Source organism: Megascapheus bottae, chromosome 11 (assembly GCF_031878675.1).
Source record: "Megascapheus bottae isolate mThoBot1 chromosome 11, mThoBot2.hap1, whole genome shotgun sequence".
NCBI lineage: Eukaryota > Metazoa > Chordata > Mammalia > Rodentia > Geomyidae > Megascapheus > Megascapheus bottae.
The window spans coordinates 52,364,894-52,383,080 of record NC_143519.1 but is presented as its reverse complement, the minus strand read 5'-3'; the positions used below and the strand labels follow the sequence as shown (position 1 = coordinate 52,383,080).

Sequence of the window (18,187 nt, the reverse complement as noted above, 5' to 3'; positions counted from 1 at the left end):
CTACCTCAGACTTTATAATATTTAACAGAGCAGCAACCTGTTTGTTGCACCTGTCTTTATCTCTAGCTAATCTTTTACATTTTTCCTGAAGCTGAAATAAGGCTGATTTTTTATAATATTTTGTAAAAAGAAAAGAACTGCATTGCTCTATTATAATAAAGTAAATATAGCAGATAAGATCAGAATGGCACCATATTTGAAGCCCTATTTGCCCTTGGATAGAGGAGGAATGGCCCAAATTTGTGACACCCAAACTATGAGCTAAAGGATGCTAATTTAAGGAAGAAGGAATTAAAAAGTCATGGGAAGTCCAGGTCCAGTCAACACAGCCCACTGCTGGTGAATTAGATAGGAAGGAGTGGTAGCCATCACTGAACATGCTAAAGAGCTTCTTTTCCAAGTTTGAAGACCAAGTCCTCCCTGAAAGTGGGCAAAGCCACCTCCTGAGACTCCAGGCTAGAAATAGCATACGGAGACATGGGCACTCTGACCCAGTTGTTTTATTCTCTGTTTCTGTCCCCTTACAGAGCTCTCAACATGGCGGCTCCTCTACTTCACTTGCATCCACCAAAGTCTGCAGTTCGATGGATGAGAACGATGGCCCTGGGGAAGGTGATGAGCTTAGGATTTGCCCAGCTTGTATAAGGAGCTGAGAATGGGTTGGCTGAGTTTACTCTCCCAACAGCTCTTGGAAGCCAATCCCTAAGGGATAGGAAGTAAACACAGCTTTCACCTGGGATTAGGATGGGGAGAAGTTGGTCTAATCTGGAGATGTTTCAATTTCTGTGAGACTAAATTTCCTAGGAAGGCCAGCTCTTGTCTGCTTCAGAAAGTAACTTTCTACATGTTGAAGAGAATACAAACTGTGGCTTCCTAAGAAGGTGGTTCAGTGGCAATTAAAAAAATTGTCTCACGCTCATTCTCTGTAATGTGGTCAAACGACACAGATTCTGGAGCTCACTGTGTTTACTAATTCATTGGATGGTTTTGAGCAAGCCTCTTCTGCCCTCCACATCTTAGTTCTGTGCAGTAAGGATCAGCAAACAGAACTGTCTCCTCCCTAGGAGTGGTTACCAATCTCAAATCAATTAGGGGAAAACTACTGGAAAAGGCTAAAATGATTATGTTCACGCCACTTTTGAAGTATCAAGGGCGGGAGATGTAGATGAGTAGTAGAGGATTTCTAGCAGGTATAAGGCCTCGGGTTCTATTCGGGGTGGGGGGAGAGAAAGATAATAGCCTCTTCTTGCTGTTTTAAGTGATATGATTGATATTCTCATCCACTCAACTCCCCCCTCCCCACAAACAACTTGTGAAGGAAACATTTTTTGGGATGTAGCAATAAGACATATGATTTACATAAGAACCTTTCCTGACTACCACATAGTATCAAACACTTTTGCATCTCCAAACAATTGTAATTAAGACATCTACAAGTCCCTTTTGTTCCAATGTGGTGTATTCTCCTAATGAAATGAAATGGTCCTTGGGTAAGCTCTTTATCCATCATCAAGGAAAAAAAGAAATCCCAAGAGCTGTGCTTTGGGTGATGACTCAGTGAAGGTTTCCAGGCAAGGGAGGATGGATCGGGTCATCCTACTTCCCATTTACCCCAACAAACAAGGAATGATTGTTTCTGTCACCCCAGAACTAAAGAGCTTTGCACTGGTATCCTCTGGGAGATTCTTTTTTTAAAATAAACTCAGATGGTTTGCAATACATTTAACATGAACCATTCCTCTCCTTCTCATGGAGCAGACAACAATCTCCAGGCTTGGTTCTTCTAACAGGTAAAATCGTGCCCCCTTCCCAAGGAGGATAGGGGAGGAGGAGATTGACTTCAAGCCCTTACTTATTCTGGGCACCATCTAGATAGATTCTTGTTGGGTAACAGTAAAAGAAGTAAAGCGAGCTGTTCAAATAACCAGGGCAATAGTAGAAACAGAAATAGCAACACTTTCCAGAAATTTCATCCACTTTGGATCCAGAGTGAGTATTATCAGGAAGCCGGCATAAAGTTCGGAGTGAGTATCAGATGTTGTGAATCTCTACATGTCATTCCCCAACAAATAGACCAAATGTGGACATACAAAACATACCAGAACCCCCTCCTGAAGGTTCTCATTTTATTTCGAGACAATATTCACTCTCCATTTATGATGAGAGGTCAGAGGAGGAACACATTTAGAAAACCCACTAAGCTTCCATCACTGTTCTCATTCAGATTGCCTGAGGGAGAGAGGATTTATAACTTTAAAGCGTGTGAATTTTAGAGCCTAGCTATAAAAGGCTTTTTATACCCCTAACATGTTAAAGGTTATCCAGCATATTTATGTGACCTAAGCATGGCTTATTTAGTTTTATGGCCTGGGATATTTAAAACATTATTAGGCATTTGTAAAATATTTGAAAATGCATTTTCAGAGGGTGGAATATGTGTAGTGTTAGTGGCACTAACATAATTGAAAAGTACAAAATTGTTCTGTTCAAAGACATATTAATAGACAGTGCAATTTTAACTCAACATCTGCTCTGCAGGTTGGTAGTAAGACTATTTGTCTAGAATCTGCTCAGTCCAACTGGAGAGGTGTGGTGATCTATGCTTAGTTCATAAGGAATTTCACAGAGGTCTCCATTTCAGGAGGTAGTAAAGTGTACAAACAGCAAGTATTTTTCATGCTTGAACAATGTCAAGGAGCCAGAGTTCCATTAAGAACTATTATTATTTTCTCCTGCACCATGCATATGTATGGCATTCCTCTTTTCACAGTGGTTATTCAGTAAATGGGATTAATCAAATTAGCATGAAATAAGGAGGGAAAAAAATGAAGCTTTCTCCTTCAAATCCCTATTGCAGGGGGAAAAAAACCTGATTGTATTTATATAAATGGAGATGGATTTCATATGCTTCCTTTTAGTTTATCATTTGTCGTAGCAAAAACTGTTGAGTATATTCAAGGCCTTCAAGGGAGAGAATGCAATTGCGTCACATACAGAAAATGATACATTGATTCTAAATCAGTTCCAGTCTATTAGGGGATACTTCTGAATGTCTCCTGGTGCAACATCTGTGCCCCCTTTTCTACCAATAAAAATATATTCATGATTCTTCCAGAAGTGTCTGAGGAAGGCTTCCAGATTCCAGCCACGATAACAGAACGATATAAAGTCGGGAGGACAATAGGAGATGGAAATTTTGCTGTTGTCAAGGAATGTGTAGAGAGGTGAGAAGGATATAATTTGTTTGGAACTTTAAAAAGGAAACATGGAAACATTTGGCATTATGTTATCCAAGGTAGTGTTTCTATTTGCAATCTGTGACACATAGGGAATAAGTTAATGTTTCTATCCCAGATGCAAAAAGAAAAAATAATCTTTAAAGAAATACCATTTTGCAATAGACTTGAAAAATGAAGTGATTCCTGGGCAAGATCTATTAAATTAGGACTTGGGAGTTTGTTTTGTTGTTTTACTTTGTTTCATTTGCATCCTACTTGGTGAAACATTGCCAGCTGTTGAGGTAAGTTTGTGTGTTTATTAGAAAAGTCTTATTGAGTAATTTCCCCCATAATTTTAGAGGAATGTTTTGTAGCGACCAGAAAAGTCTTGTGTAATGTTTGATCTCTACCCTAAAATCATAGATAACAATTACCTTGAAAGGCTTTAAAAAGTATATGTGCTGACTCCAACAAAATCAGTATTTGATCCATTAATGTGTGATCACTCAATTAGAGGTTAAGACTAAAGGCAGTCTGTGAGCCAGAGGGAAGGGTTGAAAGAGAATGGCTTATCCCTGTGTTCTTGATAACTAATTATGGGTGGTAACTTGTGGATTGAGATGTGACAATAAAGTTTAAACCTAGACTAAGGCAACCTCAGGACTTCAGCTCAGTGTCCAATTTGAAATTCTCTTTTGAAGCAGCTTCTTGCTTTAAGGGACCAGGCCAGCCACAGCTTCTTCTCAGAGATAGATGAGTATTGAAATCAAGGGGCACTTCCCTGACTCACTGCAAGAATATGCCCTCTGGCTTTGTGTGAGTGGACCTGGCATATCCATGCATCCCTATCACCCTTCTCTGCTTCCAATGGAGCTGGACATTCCTAACCATATCTCAGGCCAGGAGACACACAAGGAAATGTTAGCCTAGAAGAGCCAGTCTTTCGTTTTCATTAGAAAGTACAAATTGAAGCCAATATGGCTACAGGTCTATCAGATAGGGGAAGGGTTCTTAATTTGGCCAGAATCTACTACATTTTCCTGCCACCCTGGCTATGTGTCAGAAGACATTTCCCTTCCCCAATTGAGGGAGCAGAGCCTTCATTAAGCTAATCTCTTACCAAATTTTGTGCTCCACTCTACCTCAACAGTCACAGCAACCCTTCTCCATGAGGACAGGCCACCGGTGACACTGCATAATCACCTTTCCCCCGTTTTTCACATTCACTCATAGAGTATATCACCAAACTCCAAAAAAAAGTCCCATTATTATCATAGGCTTCACACCTCCTCAAACAAGAGCATAAATAAATGGGAATTTATTGAATATAAACCATTGGCAAGGCTCTGATCTACGCACTTAGGAGCATTGTGAACTTAGGCATCATGATGTCTTGTTTCCAGATCATTGTAATCCTGTAATGTCAGTGTTACCATCCCAGTTCAGAAAGAAAGATGGGAGGTGAGAGGTGAAATGCCTAAGGTCACAAGGCTCGTAAATGCTTAGATCAGAGCTTTGCCTCCAAACTTACACTTTTAGCCTCTTGTCTCCACTGCTTCTAACTAGAACTTCTCAAGGTTCTAATAAGAAATTTAGCTGAGCCAAAGCACATGTATCCCATTAGGTCTTGGACAGATAAGACAGAAATGATCTGGGATGATGGATGGGTGGATGGATATATATACATACACATATGTACATGTATGTTTATCCATATGTACATGCATATACATATATGCACACATGTATATAATTTATATCCAGATGATATTTTTACCAATAGTAAACCTAGCCCTATTACACATACTTCCTGCTGTAGCGGAGGATTCTGTTTTTAGCAGATTGCACAGCTTTTCTCTGTGGGGTATCTGGTCATTTACCAGGGCTCATCATCTATTAGGTTAACACAGTGACCATGGCCCATTTCTTCTATCTGGTCATTTCAGTCTAATAATTCCAGTCTCCTACTAGAGATTTTTCATTTTTCCATCCAGAATTAATTCATGTTTGTCCCTTTTTAACTTGGATTGCATTCATTTTACATGAGTTCCCATCTTGGGTCTTACTGTATGAAACTTCAGTCTAAATGCCAGATTGCCTCAAAAGTGTTAGCATTTGATTCCTGCTGAACACGGACATATGGCGTGGACCCTCTCTCCCCGGAGGTATCATGAAACATTCTTTTAATATTTTCCAGAGGTCCAGGAATATAAAAGCAAGCTAAGAATGTTGTGAATGGCACAGCTTGCTCGGGGGTATATTTCACCATATTTTGAGGAATGAATATGTTTTTTTTTTAAAAAAAGGGCAAGTATGTGTCCTCTTGATTACAATATACTGTTGTGGGAAAGGTTTTTCTACTACAGTGGACACAAGAACAGTCATCAGCTCTGCCCTTCTCTGACACCATGCCAGCATAGACTTTTGCAAATGCATACCTTGGTCCACAGAGATTTCTTCCCATGTCCTAGGAGGAATTGTTCAAGTGCTCTGTGGTGCTCCTAAGGCCTGTGAAGGGAAGGCAGTAACTTCAGTTCAAGAGACAAGTCCTATTGTGAATTGCTTTTGTGTATATTTTGAGTCCACTAAGGCAAACTCATAGAGATAGAAAACTCTTATAAGTGGTCAGAGCACCAGTAAAGAGCTTGCTGGAAGTGTCTTCCACCTCTGACTGTATAAAAATCTCAGGTATTATTGCTCCCCTCTCTTGCTATTCCAACTATACGTTTGAAGAATGCTACAATAGAATTGTTGGTTCTACAATCTAGTAAGCACTATAACCTGTGTAGAAAAGACTGAGACTCACCAGAGACAGACAATCTCTACCATCTTCAAGAATCATGTCCCCAGAGTTTGGAGGAAATTCCCTTGAAACAGGATGGAGAGATGAATCGGGTGTTATCATTGTAGATATCTTTGGACTTGCTGATTGGTGCTCTTTGTTCTTTTTGGCCTGAAGTCCTTGAGTGCCATGAAGCCCTTAGACAAATCTGAAAGAACTTTGGTCATGGAGGTGTTGGCTGAGAGTTCCCGTTGTCTGCTGTCCTCGGCGACCTCCTCATAGAGGAGGAGTCAGGCAGGGTGATGATTATTTTGTGAATAAAGATTGCTGTTGATGAGGCTCTATCTTTTGAGGGTTGGTCTTCTAGTCCCTTCACTCAGTAAGTGCCACCCCCAACTCAACAAAGTGTGGAGCTATCAGGAGGAGCTCAGGTCGTTCTGGGTATTCTGGCATATTTAAATCTTAGCTACAAAGGACAGCTGTGTCTCAAGTGGTAGAGCTCTAGCATGAATAAATAAGTGCTCAGGCCCTCAGTTCAAGCCCTAGATACCAATGCAAAAAAACAGGCAGTCCATTACCTTTAGCATATCACCACCTGCTGAATAGTTTCACAGGCATAGAAGTCCTCAGGATAAGAAGGGAAACAAAGACATTATTCTAAGTTTTCTTTCTTGCCAAGTGTTCTTCCTTGAAGTTAGTGCTTACAGTTTTATCCTTATGGTTTTCATTTAGTCCTAGCCTGTGTTTGGGGATTCATTCTGAAAATCAACTACTTTCCTAAAGACAGGTACTTCTAGTAATTAAAGGTTTTATTCTGGCTTTGTAGATCTGCCCTCAAGTGATATGAATATTAGTGGTCCTCTGGGGGGCTCCTTGTCCAATATGAAATGTGGGTCAATGGAATGAATTGTTTGAATGTATTAGGGATGAGGTTGGAAATAGTAAGGTTCTTTTCCAGTAATCCCTGGTGACACTCTACCCAGAGTTGCTTTCATCTTCCCTTCAGCTTTAGGCAAGCAGAAGAGGAGAGGGGCTGAGAGGTCAGGACCATCAACTTGTGCAGGAAAGCAATGGTAATGGTGGGATGCTTATTTAAAAGGTAGCAACCTAAACAGCTCAAGATCTAGCTACATAAGCTATTCTTGAGTTTTGTCAATCAATAAAGTATTATAAAGTTGATGCTGGGGCTGGGAGTGTGGTAGAGTGCTCACCTATCATGCACAAAGCCCTGAGGCTTTGAGTGCCCTATCATGCACTGAGGCTTGATTCCTCAGTACTATATATATATATAGGAAAAGCTGGAAGTGGTGTTGTGGCTCAAGTGGTAAAGGACTGGCCTTGAGAAATCCCAAGGACAGTGCCCAGGCTCTGAGTTCAAACCCCAGGACTGGTAAAATAAAGTTGATGCTTATAAATGTTTGTATGTTTCTTTAAAAAAGGAATGAGACATCACAAGATATTGATGGGGTAAGATATTAAAGCATAAGAAAATAATTCAGCTGATCTGAAGTTAATGGTTATTTGTCCCATCTTTGTTTTTGCAGGTCAACTGCTAGAGAGTATGCTCTGAAAATTATCAAGAAAAGTAAATGTCGAGGCAAAGTATGTATAAAGTTTATTCTTATGAATGTAGTGTTTGGAGGGTAGAAAGAAAGAGATTAACTCCCAAAGGAACACAAGCTTGCAGTTGCATTTTTTGTGAAGCAGACTGATACTTACTAGAATAGAACTGTAAATAATTCTAGAATAAAAGTTACTTGGAATGATTGCATGTTACTTACATTCCTTCTCTTTGTGTGCTTTATAATCATCCATTACTTCTAAAATCTAAGTTTCATTTCACTCTTGTGTAGGAACTTGTAGTTGTTATGGTAGATCCCAAGTTTAATTACCTTCTGAAAAATCTAAGCTCCCCAAATATCATTACACTTTCCCGAAATATATCTGCCTTGATCCTCAAGCATTATTGCTGTACTGTCAAGTGAAGTGCTAGTGTGTTTTGTGTATGTTGATTAAGACAACGGTTTCCTTGCACAGGAGCACATGATCCAGAACGAGGTGTCAATTTTAAGAAGAGTGAAGCATCCCAATATTGTGCTTCTGATTGAGGAGATGGATGTGCCAACGGAGCTCTACCTTGTCATGGAATTAGTAAAGGTGTGTATTTGACAAATGCAAGGAACTTCTGTGTAAGGCACTCCACCTTCCCCTATAATAGAGCTACTTCCTTACCCTCATTTCCGTGATTTGGTACAGTGACTAAAGATACTAATGGGAAGAGTTCATGAGGTTCAAAGCCATGCCCGGGCTTACCATGTGCAAGGCCTTGTGTTCTATCCTGGGAAGAAGGGGAAAAAAAGACTATGAATGATAGCATTATTCTGCCCAGGGCACTGGTCCCAGCCTTGCCCCAAATAGCACTATAATTCCTTAGGCCTCAGTTTCCTCATGTGTAAAGTGAGCATAATAGCAGTACTTAATTCATAGAGTTGTTTTGCAAAGGAAAATGAATTGCTTCCACCAGCTGGTATGAGGCAGAAATCATTAGATCAGAATATGATCTTTGCCATTAATTGATATGGGAGAATATTCAGTTTTCTTTGAATTCCACCCAAAGGCATCAACTATTTTGCAAGAACAAGTTTTGAATTTTTAGACACCAACCTAATATAATAGTACAGTCCTAAAGAAATGGTAAATTCCTAAAAAAAATAATGTAAGCAGTCTACTCCCTTTCAGTGGATGTTGTACTGCCACTTTGTCCCTTGTAATTACATCTTTATTCTTGGACAGCATTAGATAAATGGATAGTCAGGTGTTGGCAATAGCTCAATGTGAGTGGAAGATTGAAACATATTGAAATTTGTAGTAATTCGAAGCTTTTAGATTTGACATGCTTCATTGTGTAAGGTTATCTTTTTCTCAAAGCTTTTTCTAGTAGGCTAAAGCAAACTGAAGGCTTGGATGCTTTCTATGTTAGTCATAAATTACTTGCACTAACTCCTGCATTAATTGTGCACTAGCAGTCAGAGTCATAGGCTCTAAGAACTGTGCTTAAATCCTACACCCAAGCTGGTGACTGGACTGTGGGATTTTCTTTCTTTCTTTTTCCTAAGGTTTAAGACAGGGAACACATTAAGTAAACCAATTTGTCACTATGTAGAAAGATATTCAACCTGTTTTTTTTAAAGAAAGCCTAAAGCTATTATTATTCAGAGATGCTTTACTGAAAATATGCTGCTTTGGTTTGGGTGCTACTGTATGTTGAATACAGTTTCTCATATCTTGAGCTTACTAGACACACCTCCAGCCCTTTTGTGCATTGGTTATTTTTGAGGTTGGGTCTCACTTTGTTCCTGGGCTAAAGCTAGGCTATGATCTCTCTATGAAAGCATTTCCTCCTGTCTCTAGAGATAGCGGGTATACACTATTGTATGGTTGAGATGGAATCTCAGCCACTGGTTGAGATGGAATCTCTCAAACTTTTTGCCTGGGCTGACCTCAGACTGTGAATCCCCAAGTAGGCAGGATTAAAATCTTAGGACATTTCAGTGGCTCATTGCATTTTTTTAAAGTTAATGGTTATTTATGAGGTTTTTTGCTCCTTTGTTTCCTATTTCAAGTTATGACTTGCTCTTTACAGAGGGGTGTGGCATAGTAACCAAGATTTTAGGCATGTTTGAGGCTGAGAATGACTTTTTTTTTTGTCAGTCATGGGGCTTGGACTCTGGGCCTGGCACTGCCCCTGAGCTCTTTAGCTCAAGGCTACTGCCCTACCCCTTGAGCCACAGCACCACTTCTGGTTTTCTAGTGGTTAATTGGAGATAAGACTCTCACAGTCTTCCAGTGCCAGGGCTGGCTTTGAACAGCAGTCCTCAACTCTCAGGCCACTGAATAGCTAGAATTACAGATATGAGCCACCGCACCCAGCTGAGGATGACGTTTTTTAAGGTAAAAATATGAAACTGTTAGCAAGGCATGGTGGCTAGCTACTCAGAGGCTGAGATCTGAGGATCAAGGATCAAAGCCATGCCCAGGCACAAAAGGACCAGAGACTCTTATCTCCAATTAACCTCTAGAGAACAGGAAGTGGGGCTTGGCTCAAGGATAGGGCAGAAGCCTTGAACTGAAGAGCTCAGGGACAGCTACCAGGCCCCGAGTTCAAGCCCCATAGCGCACACGCACAAAAAATATTAAACTGTTGTTCTAATGAACAAAGATTTATTTGATTATTTTGATTTCCATATTGATATTGTAGTATCAAATTACTCCTCTAGCCAACCTATCCAATTACACTTCCTTTAGCATCAAAGATATTCTATTTTCATAATATTACTCCTTTTCTTGCCAGTCCTAGGGCTTGAACTCAGGGCCTGAGCGCTGTCCTTGGGCTTTCCTTAAGGCTAGTGCTCTACCACTTGAGCCACAGCACCACTTCTGGCTTTTCTATATGGGGTACTAGCACTCTACTACTAGGACATGCTCCCAGCCCATAATATTACTCTCTAAACCAAAAGGTTTGATCCATTCCTATTACCCCTCTCTGTGATGGGGAAAACGGATTAAACCTCCATATTTATTCATCAGCTCTCTTCCATTGACTGATTTTTGGTGCAGCTGCAATTTGTAGATAAGAAGCAAAAAGCGGCAAAGGCTCAAGTCCTGAGGAGACATTTTATGAGAGAGCTTCATCTCTGTGGCAAATCATATTAGTCAGATGACTGAAGTAGGATCTTTGTTATACTTAATGGCCTTTGTGATTTTTGTCTGCACAACCAAGATACCCTCTCAGGGTGAGAGTCCCAGTAATGCGACATTAGAATTCCTCCGCTGGGCCCATAGACCAAACCTCTAGGTGTGGTCTAAGCCAGGGCTTCCTTGAGCTGAGCCTGGCAGCTTCCTGCGAAGGTCTGGCCTATGAGTTCAGCCCCATTCTGGACATAAATGCCCTCCTAAAGATATCCCCGAAGCAATTTCTGTAGGGCCATTCTCCAAACTGGAATGGTCCAGTGGGTTGACAAGGACTACCTGAAGCTATGGGACAACTATTCTGGGAAAGAGTCAAGTGGCAGTTTTAAAGTGGGCATTTCCTAATTGCTAGAACCGGGTCTTCAGACACCTTCCACTGCGTATACAGAATGCTCCTGCGTTCAGAGAAGGGCAGATGGGGTAGAGGTGGTGTCCCTTCCTGAGGCCTCAGATGGCTCCAGGAGTTGGTACAACAACAAAAAGTCAGGGGCAAGTGGAAGGGACATTCTAAGAAGGGGTTTGGGGCTGAGGAGAACAAGTCTGGGGTTCATCCTTCTTGGAAACACCCCGGCCAGAGAAGGAATCTTGTATGGAAAGTATAAAGAGAAGAAATAGACTAATTTGAAAGGACTGCTTGCAGGCAGAGGCCCGACCTCCTTTTTCTTGGGATACGGGAAAGGAGTGGTGAGATCCTGAAGAAAGAAAATAGTGCCTCAGGGTGGCGAAGGATGTCGGAAAGCAGGGCTCTTGGCAGGAAGAGCCTGGAATGGGAGAGGTGCAGCCAAGTAACCACAGGACTGCAAACCCAGATGATACAGCAACGTCTTCCACTCAGAATAATTAGGTGTGAGAGGGTCCAGAAGGATGAGTATGAGAAATGCTACCTAAAAGATTTTGCTGCCTGCTTTTGTTAGGGAGGAAGAGGAAAAGAGTTGACAAGATGCTTAGACGTGGATCATCTTGGAGTCTTTATAGACTCTCATGTCCAGCCATGTGTATCCCTGGAAATGTGGTTCACAAAGTTCACAACGACTATCCCATGTCCTCACTGTGCTCAGAGACAACCTGCAATCTTCTGTGTAGTTCGAGAGAAGCAGGGCATTGGGAGAGATCTATTTAGGGGGAAAAAAAGTATTGTCTAGTTTGAATACTGCTTCTATTTACTGGTCAATGAGAGAAGTTTCCAGACCAGTGAAGGTACTGAGAGGCCAGACCAGATGTTGAGATCTGAAATAGTCCGCCTACTGGGGCTATATTTTGCTTTTGCTATTTTGAAAAGAAGAAACAAGTCTTTTATCACATTAAGTAACAGATGGAAGCATTTGGGGCTCTGGGCTCTCTGGTTTTGCTGGGTGTAAGAAGTTGCAAACATCTTCTGTAAATCAGACCCCAATTCTCTGAAAGGGCTTCAAATAGATGGAATTTAAAATGGACCTTAAAATTACATTGTTTCACCAAGTAGCAATAAATTAGCAAGGGAAGCAAAAGTGCCAATGAATAATAGTTCTAGAAAATTTTCTTTGAAATTTCTCCACCCTCTCTCCCTCCTTTTCTCTCTCTCTCCCTCGTCTAGTCATTTCTGGTTCTTTTTTTTTCTGTGATCCTTACAAAGAAGCACATTAAAGAGAAAGAGGAAAAGAAAAAAGAAAACCTTACACCCACTCTGACAGAGCTAAATCTAGAGACTCAAAAGGAGCATGCACATGTGCGTGTGTTAATAATTTCAGAGGCAGAGGAACATTTTGTTAAGGGCACAATTTACAGAATTACCTGCTTGTCCCTGGAGGAGGGTGAGTGATCAGTCTGGCAGTTGGTGTATGCTGGGAGCACATGCCACCAGGACACCCACATGTCATTAGACCTCTGATCTGGAGACTCAAAGTCTACCTGCACCTTCCCTTACCAGGGGGCTGTGGAGCTGACCATGGATCTGTCACTGGAGAGTGCTTAGCCTGCTGAAGTTTTCCATTTAGCTCAAGTAGAAGGAAGACTGACTCGTAATGAAGAGAGAACTCTTCCTCGAACCTTTGAGAGGCAGAGGTAGAGGCAGGGAAGTCCCTCAGCAACCCAAAGATTCCTATCCATTCTTCATTTCCTTCACAGTCTCTCAGTCCCCTCAACCTGCTGCCTGTCTGCCCGCCTGCTAACATGCTGCTCTTACACTGCTTTTCTCTTCTCAGGGAGGAGACCTTTTTGATGCGATTACTTCCACTAACAAATACACCGAACGGGATGCCAGTGGGATGCTGTACAATCTGGCCAGCGCCATCAAATACCTGCACAGCCTGAACATTGTACACCGGGACATCAAGCCAGAGAACCTGCTGGTAAGAGGAAAGCCAGCTTCCATTATCCTGAGTTCTATGCCCTTGTGAGCGAATACACAGTTTCCTTTTTACTTTCTTCTTAGAATATGTTTGTAGACAGGCATGCTGGAAGTTGAACCCTGTAATTTTAGCTACACGGGAGGCTGGGATCTGAGGGGTGGAAGTCCAAAGCCATCCTGAGAAGACAAATCTAAGAGCCTCTTACCTGCCTTTAAGTAGCATAAAGATGGAAGTGGAGGTGTTCAAGTGGTAGAGCACTGACCTTAGGCAAATAAGAACTCAAGGCTCTAGGTTCAAGTCCCAGTTCCTACCCCATCCCCAACCCTTCCCAACACCTTAACAGCTTATTTGCAGCTAGATTCCATCTCTCCTATGAAACTAGCCTTTCAGTATGACTTATTAGTAACTAATTATCAGACATAAGTGTGACAAGAGAGGTAGCATATCTAAGGCTGTAGTTACCATCTTAGACTAGGACAAAGCGGAGCAATTTTTCTTTTTCAATCCACATCTCTTTTCTGTTAAGAATTTTTGCTTGGGAAAAGAAAAGACATCCTATGAGACTATGTTTTAGTCTGCTAGCTTATTGCATAGTAGTGACATGCTCTAAAGCCTAAGAGAAATAAATCATAATGGTTTTTAGACCTGGTATGTTGTGGGGAGGGAAATAAACATGAAGACTAATTTTTAAAAACCAAAGACATCCTTTCCTACTTTACAAATATCTGGTTTACTTTTGAGCTTTTCTATCTCTATGGAAGAGTTCGCTACATAGCAAAGAAAATCCAAAGCTCAGTTACTGAGGGGACAGTAGGAGGATAAAAAGGCAGGAAGACAGAGGCTAGGCAGGGGAGATTATATATGCAAATGTTATAATTTTTATCAAACTGCCAGCTGTTTTTCACTTCCATGATCCACCTTGAGCATCCTGTGATAACTTCAGGTCTCTCCAGAAGTTTAGGAACTGAAGATTCTTTCTCTAAAACAGTGTTTCTCCAAGGGTGGTCCAAAGATGCCATGCATGGAAATTACTTCCAGCTGTCTTTTAAAAAAATGCAAAATGCTGGAGACTACTCCGCCACTTCAGAAAATGGTCTGGTGACAGGGCCAGAGATGCACATTGTAGCCAGCTCCTCCAGGTGATAGGAGGGCAAAAGCCAAGGAGCCATTCAGCCCCCAGCACAGAGACAGAAGCAAATGAGATCTCCCGCCATGCGGAGCAGCTCTGTGCTGTCTTGGGCTAAGGGCTTCACAGTTATTGCCTTCTTTAATCCTCTCAACCATGGGGTAAATTCTTATGTGATGGGGGTGTGGGGGGGTGCCAGTACAAGTGCTTTAACTCAGGGCCTAGGTTCTGTCTCTTAACTTTTTTGGTCAAGATTGGTCCTATACCATTTGAGCCACAGCTCCTCTTCCAGCCTTTTGTTGATTCATTGGAAATAAATAAGCTTTATAAACTCTCCTGCCTAGGCTGGCTTTGAGCCTTGATTCTCAACTTTCAGCCTTTGGAGGAGCTAGGATTGCAGGCAGAGCCACCAGCCCTCTCCTTGTAGTAAATTCATTTATTTTCCTATTTCTCATAGAAGGAAACTGGCTAGCTAGAAGTTAAATGGCTCATTTGTCATTGTAATAGTGGAGCAGTAGAAGAGACAAGATCCCAACCTAATTCTTACTGCAAAGCCACTTGTCCATAGCAAATTATGTTAAAGGGAGGTTAACTGTTACAGGCCATGAACTTGGGAACTAGACACACCACTTCAAGGAACTGGCATTCAAAATGAAAGATAGGCATTCAGAAATAAATATGTACACAATCTGTAGCAATTATGTCAGTACCTTGAAGCTATTGACTAATGAAGGCAGCTGAGGTCAAATGACAGAGGTCTGACTTAATTGCACCTCAAATTCCATGTCTCCGTAGTAGCCTAAACATTCTCTTCTACCTTCATAAACTGGGGCAATTTTCTCTCATCTCTGCATTCATTATTCCTGGATCCTGAATTATGTTGGACTGTCTTGTAGGATAGGACTTACAAAAGGAGCCTTTGTTAATAACTTCTCTAAGTTCCAAAACCCCAATGGCTGACTGAAAATTAAAGTTCTAATTCCCCTCTTGTTTTTCCTTTGCAGTTCAGTTTTAGGCATACATTGTTTATTTGCTGCTTAATTATAGCCTTATTCTTGTAAATGCCTGAAATGCATTCATGGCAGCCTTGTTTTGCTAAAATAATAATTTGTAGGATACTTTTAAGGACTATATCCACAGGAACATATTTTGCTTTTGATTAGCCAAAAAGAAAAACAAAACTCTTCCTTCCCTTGCTGTTCTAATTTAAGAATCCGAACAATTACAGAATCTGAACAACTTCAGTAACAATTGCCATTACTAAAAATAGTGGTTTTTCTACATGAAAATCTAAGAGACTCCATTATAGTGGTTTCTTACCACTGGGGGTTGGGAGCAGGGTTGGTAAATGTCACATAGCTAAATCTGGATAAATAAAAGAACAGAATATATAGAAAGATCAGGATGACATCACTAATTGCACATGAGATCTTTGTTAATTTCAGAACTTTCTGGGGAAATATGAAAGGAAAATCACTCATGGAAGTACGCATGTAGCATTCTTTATTTATTCATTTATTTATTACAGAGTACTTGAGCTCAGGGCAAAATGGATACTGTCTTAGTTCTTTCTACCAAGGTGGTTGCCCTACTACTTTAGCAACAGCTCTACTTCTAGCTTTTTTGGAGGAGTAGAGAGGGCAGCTAATGGAGATAAGTGTCTCAAGGCACCTCACATATGCCCAATACTTATAATCAGATGGAAGAATGTTTAAAATCAAGCACTTCTATTGGCTAGTCTCATGACTTTGAGCCAAGTATTTAACTCCTTCTAGCCTCTTTTAAGGAGATTTTATAATGACAAAGAGACACATAATTATTAGTTCTCTTTTATTTCCCTTTTGCATGATTCCTCAAAAGTGAAAGTGCTTTATTATAATATTATATATAAGTCAGGCACCAGGGGCTCACTCCTGTAATCCTGGCTACTCAGGAAGCAGAAATCAGAAAACCATGATGCAACAACAGCCAAGGCAAAAAAAGTTCCCAAGACTCCATCTCCAATTAAGTAGCAAAAGGCCACACTGGAAGCATGACTCAAAAGACAGTGTGCCAACCATCAACTGAGTGAGAATGTGAGGAAGTGTGTCCAAGCCCTTGACTCAGAAAAAGATTACAATATCATTATATATAGTGAAAATTGTTTTTCATATTTTCTCGACATTCCTTTTAAACTTTTATTGTCCACTTATGTATGGATCTGATGAATGGAACACTATAAATTATTTTTGAAAAGTTCTATTCCTGCGAGGTGTGGTGACTCACGCCTGTAAGCCTAGCTACTCAGGAGGCTGAGATCTGAGGATGGGGTTCAAAGCCATCCTGGCGACTTTTATCTCCAAGTAACCATTAGAAAACTGGAAGTAGCGTTGTGGCTCAAGGGGTAGGGCAATAGCCTTGAGCTGAAGAGCTCAGGGACAGCCCTGACTTCAAGTCCCATGACCGCCCCCCCCAGAAAAGCTCCATTCGTAAGCAAATATAACAGCTTTGAAGTGATTTGCTTATTAACACAGGGAAAATTACCAAACCAGTAAAAAGGCCACACTGAGCATTTTACCTACTGGTCTATTACAGTCTTCATAAACTCCTTTGAACTGTAATACTAATAGCAAGACTTTTGCAAGTTACATGCTTAGTATTTATTGTATCTAGCACTAATGGCACAAAGCTTAACATTTTTGTTTAATTCTTACAGTACATTAAAATGTATCTTAGCTTCAGAGTTTGATATTGATCATATGAGTATTTAATTCTACTTGTTTTGTCAGGTCACGGTTTTGCAATAAGAAAATCTGGATGTTTCCAGATATATTTTAGGTGAAAACTCGGAACTGGTTTAATAAAGTCTCCTCTTTATGATTGTATCATTGCTAAAATTTTTCCTCCAAAGTGATCATAGCTATGATTTTTATGTTTTGTCATTTGTTTGTTATCAATTCTGGTGCATAATAATCATATGGATGAATAACAAGTAGATGATGGATCGGATGAGATGGGCACAAGTGAATGGGAGTGACACTTCTCATACAACAGAGGACAGAGTAGATGAAAGGAGTCTATGCCCTTTCTCAACTCATTCATCACATGGAGAAGTCACACAGGTGCCAATAAAAATCTCACTCAGTAGGGACAGTGGATCACCAGATGCAATTGTGACACTGTGTGTGTATGTGTGTGTGCATATCAAAACATATTCTCGTCTTTTGTAATAAGTCACTTTATTTTTTAGGCAAATTTATCATGATCCCAGACTTTTCTGCTAACTGTGGGGCTTGAACTCAAGGCCTGAATACTGTCCTTGAGCAAAAGGCTATTGCTCTACCACTTGAACCACAGCACACTTCTGGCTTTTTCGGTGTATGTAGTATTGAGGAATTGAACCCAGGGTTTTGTGCATGTTAGGCAAGCACGCTACCTCTAGGCCACACTCCTGGCCTGATCCCAGAAAATTGTCATAAAAGTAGAAATATATGACATTGAATAGATTATCGGTGAAATTCTGAGATATTGCAATGTGATACATAGTAGAAATTTCTTTCCTTTATTTTGTGATTCAGCTATATGAAGATGAGTCTATAAGGTATTTATGATAAGTATGTATTCTCATTCTCCAATTGTTTAAATATATCATCTGAGATTGGTGGGAATTGGTATTTTCAGGAAATTGATGTGGACATTAGCACTAGTATCTTTTTCTCTCATTTTGTAGCATTTCACTATGATATTTCTAATATTTCCATACATGCATGTAATACACTTTGATCATATTTGCCCCTTTGTTACTCTTTCTTACCCTCCATTTTTTATATTAAGTTTTTAATGGGCTTTTTTATTCTATTTTCATACACCTAGGTCACATTCTTCTGTTGTTTTTTAAATCAATTAAACACTTGCAATTTCCCATAGTTACCACTAGATGGCAAAAATCCCTTGGCAGCAACTTGTATTTCTTCCAGTGAATTGGACAAGTCCTTTCCAAACCTAC

The 18,187-nt window shown here is 40.5% G+C and overlaps 1 protein-coding gene across 3 annotated transcripts in view; it reads left to right on the top strand.

Moving 5' to 3' along the window:
* Dclk1 (doublecortin like kinase 1) overlaps nt 1-18,187 on the top strand; it is a 330,559-nt gene that overhangs the window by 260,225 nt on the left and 52,147 nt on the right. For all 3 annotated transcript variants that reach the window (XM_090342259.1, XM_090342260.1, XM_090342261.1), the window contains exons 7-11: nt 528-612; nt 3,116-3,224; nt 7,545-7,602; nt 8,038-8,157; nt 12,930-13,076. In XM_090342259.1, the coding sequence (XP_090198385.1) occupies nt 528-612; nt 3,116-3,224; nt 7,545-7,602; nt 8,038-8,157; nt 12,930-13,076 (519 nt within the window). The remainder of the gene's footprint in view (nt 1-527; nt 613-3,115; nt 3,225-7,544; nt 7,603-8,037; nt 8,158-12,929; nt 13,077-18,187) is intronic.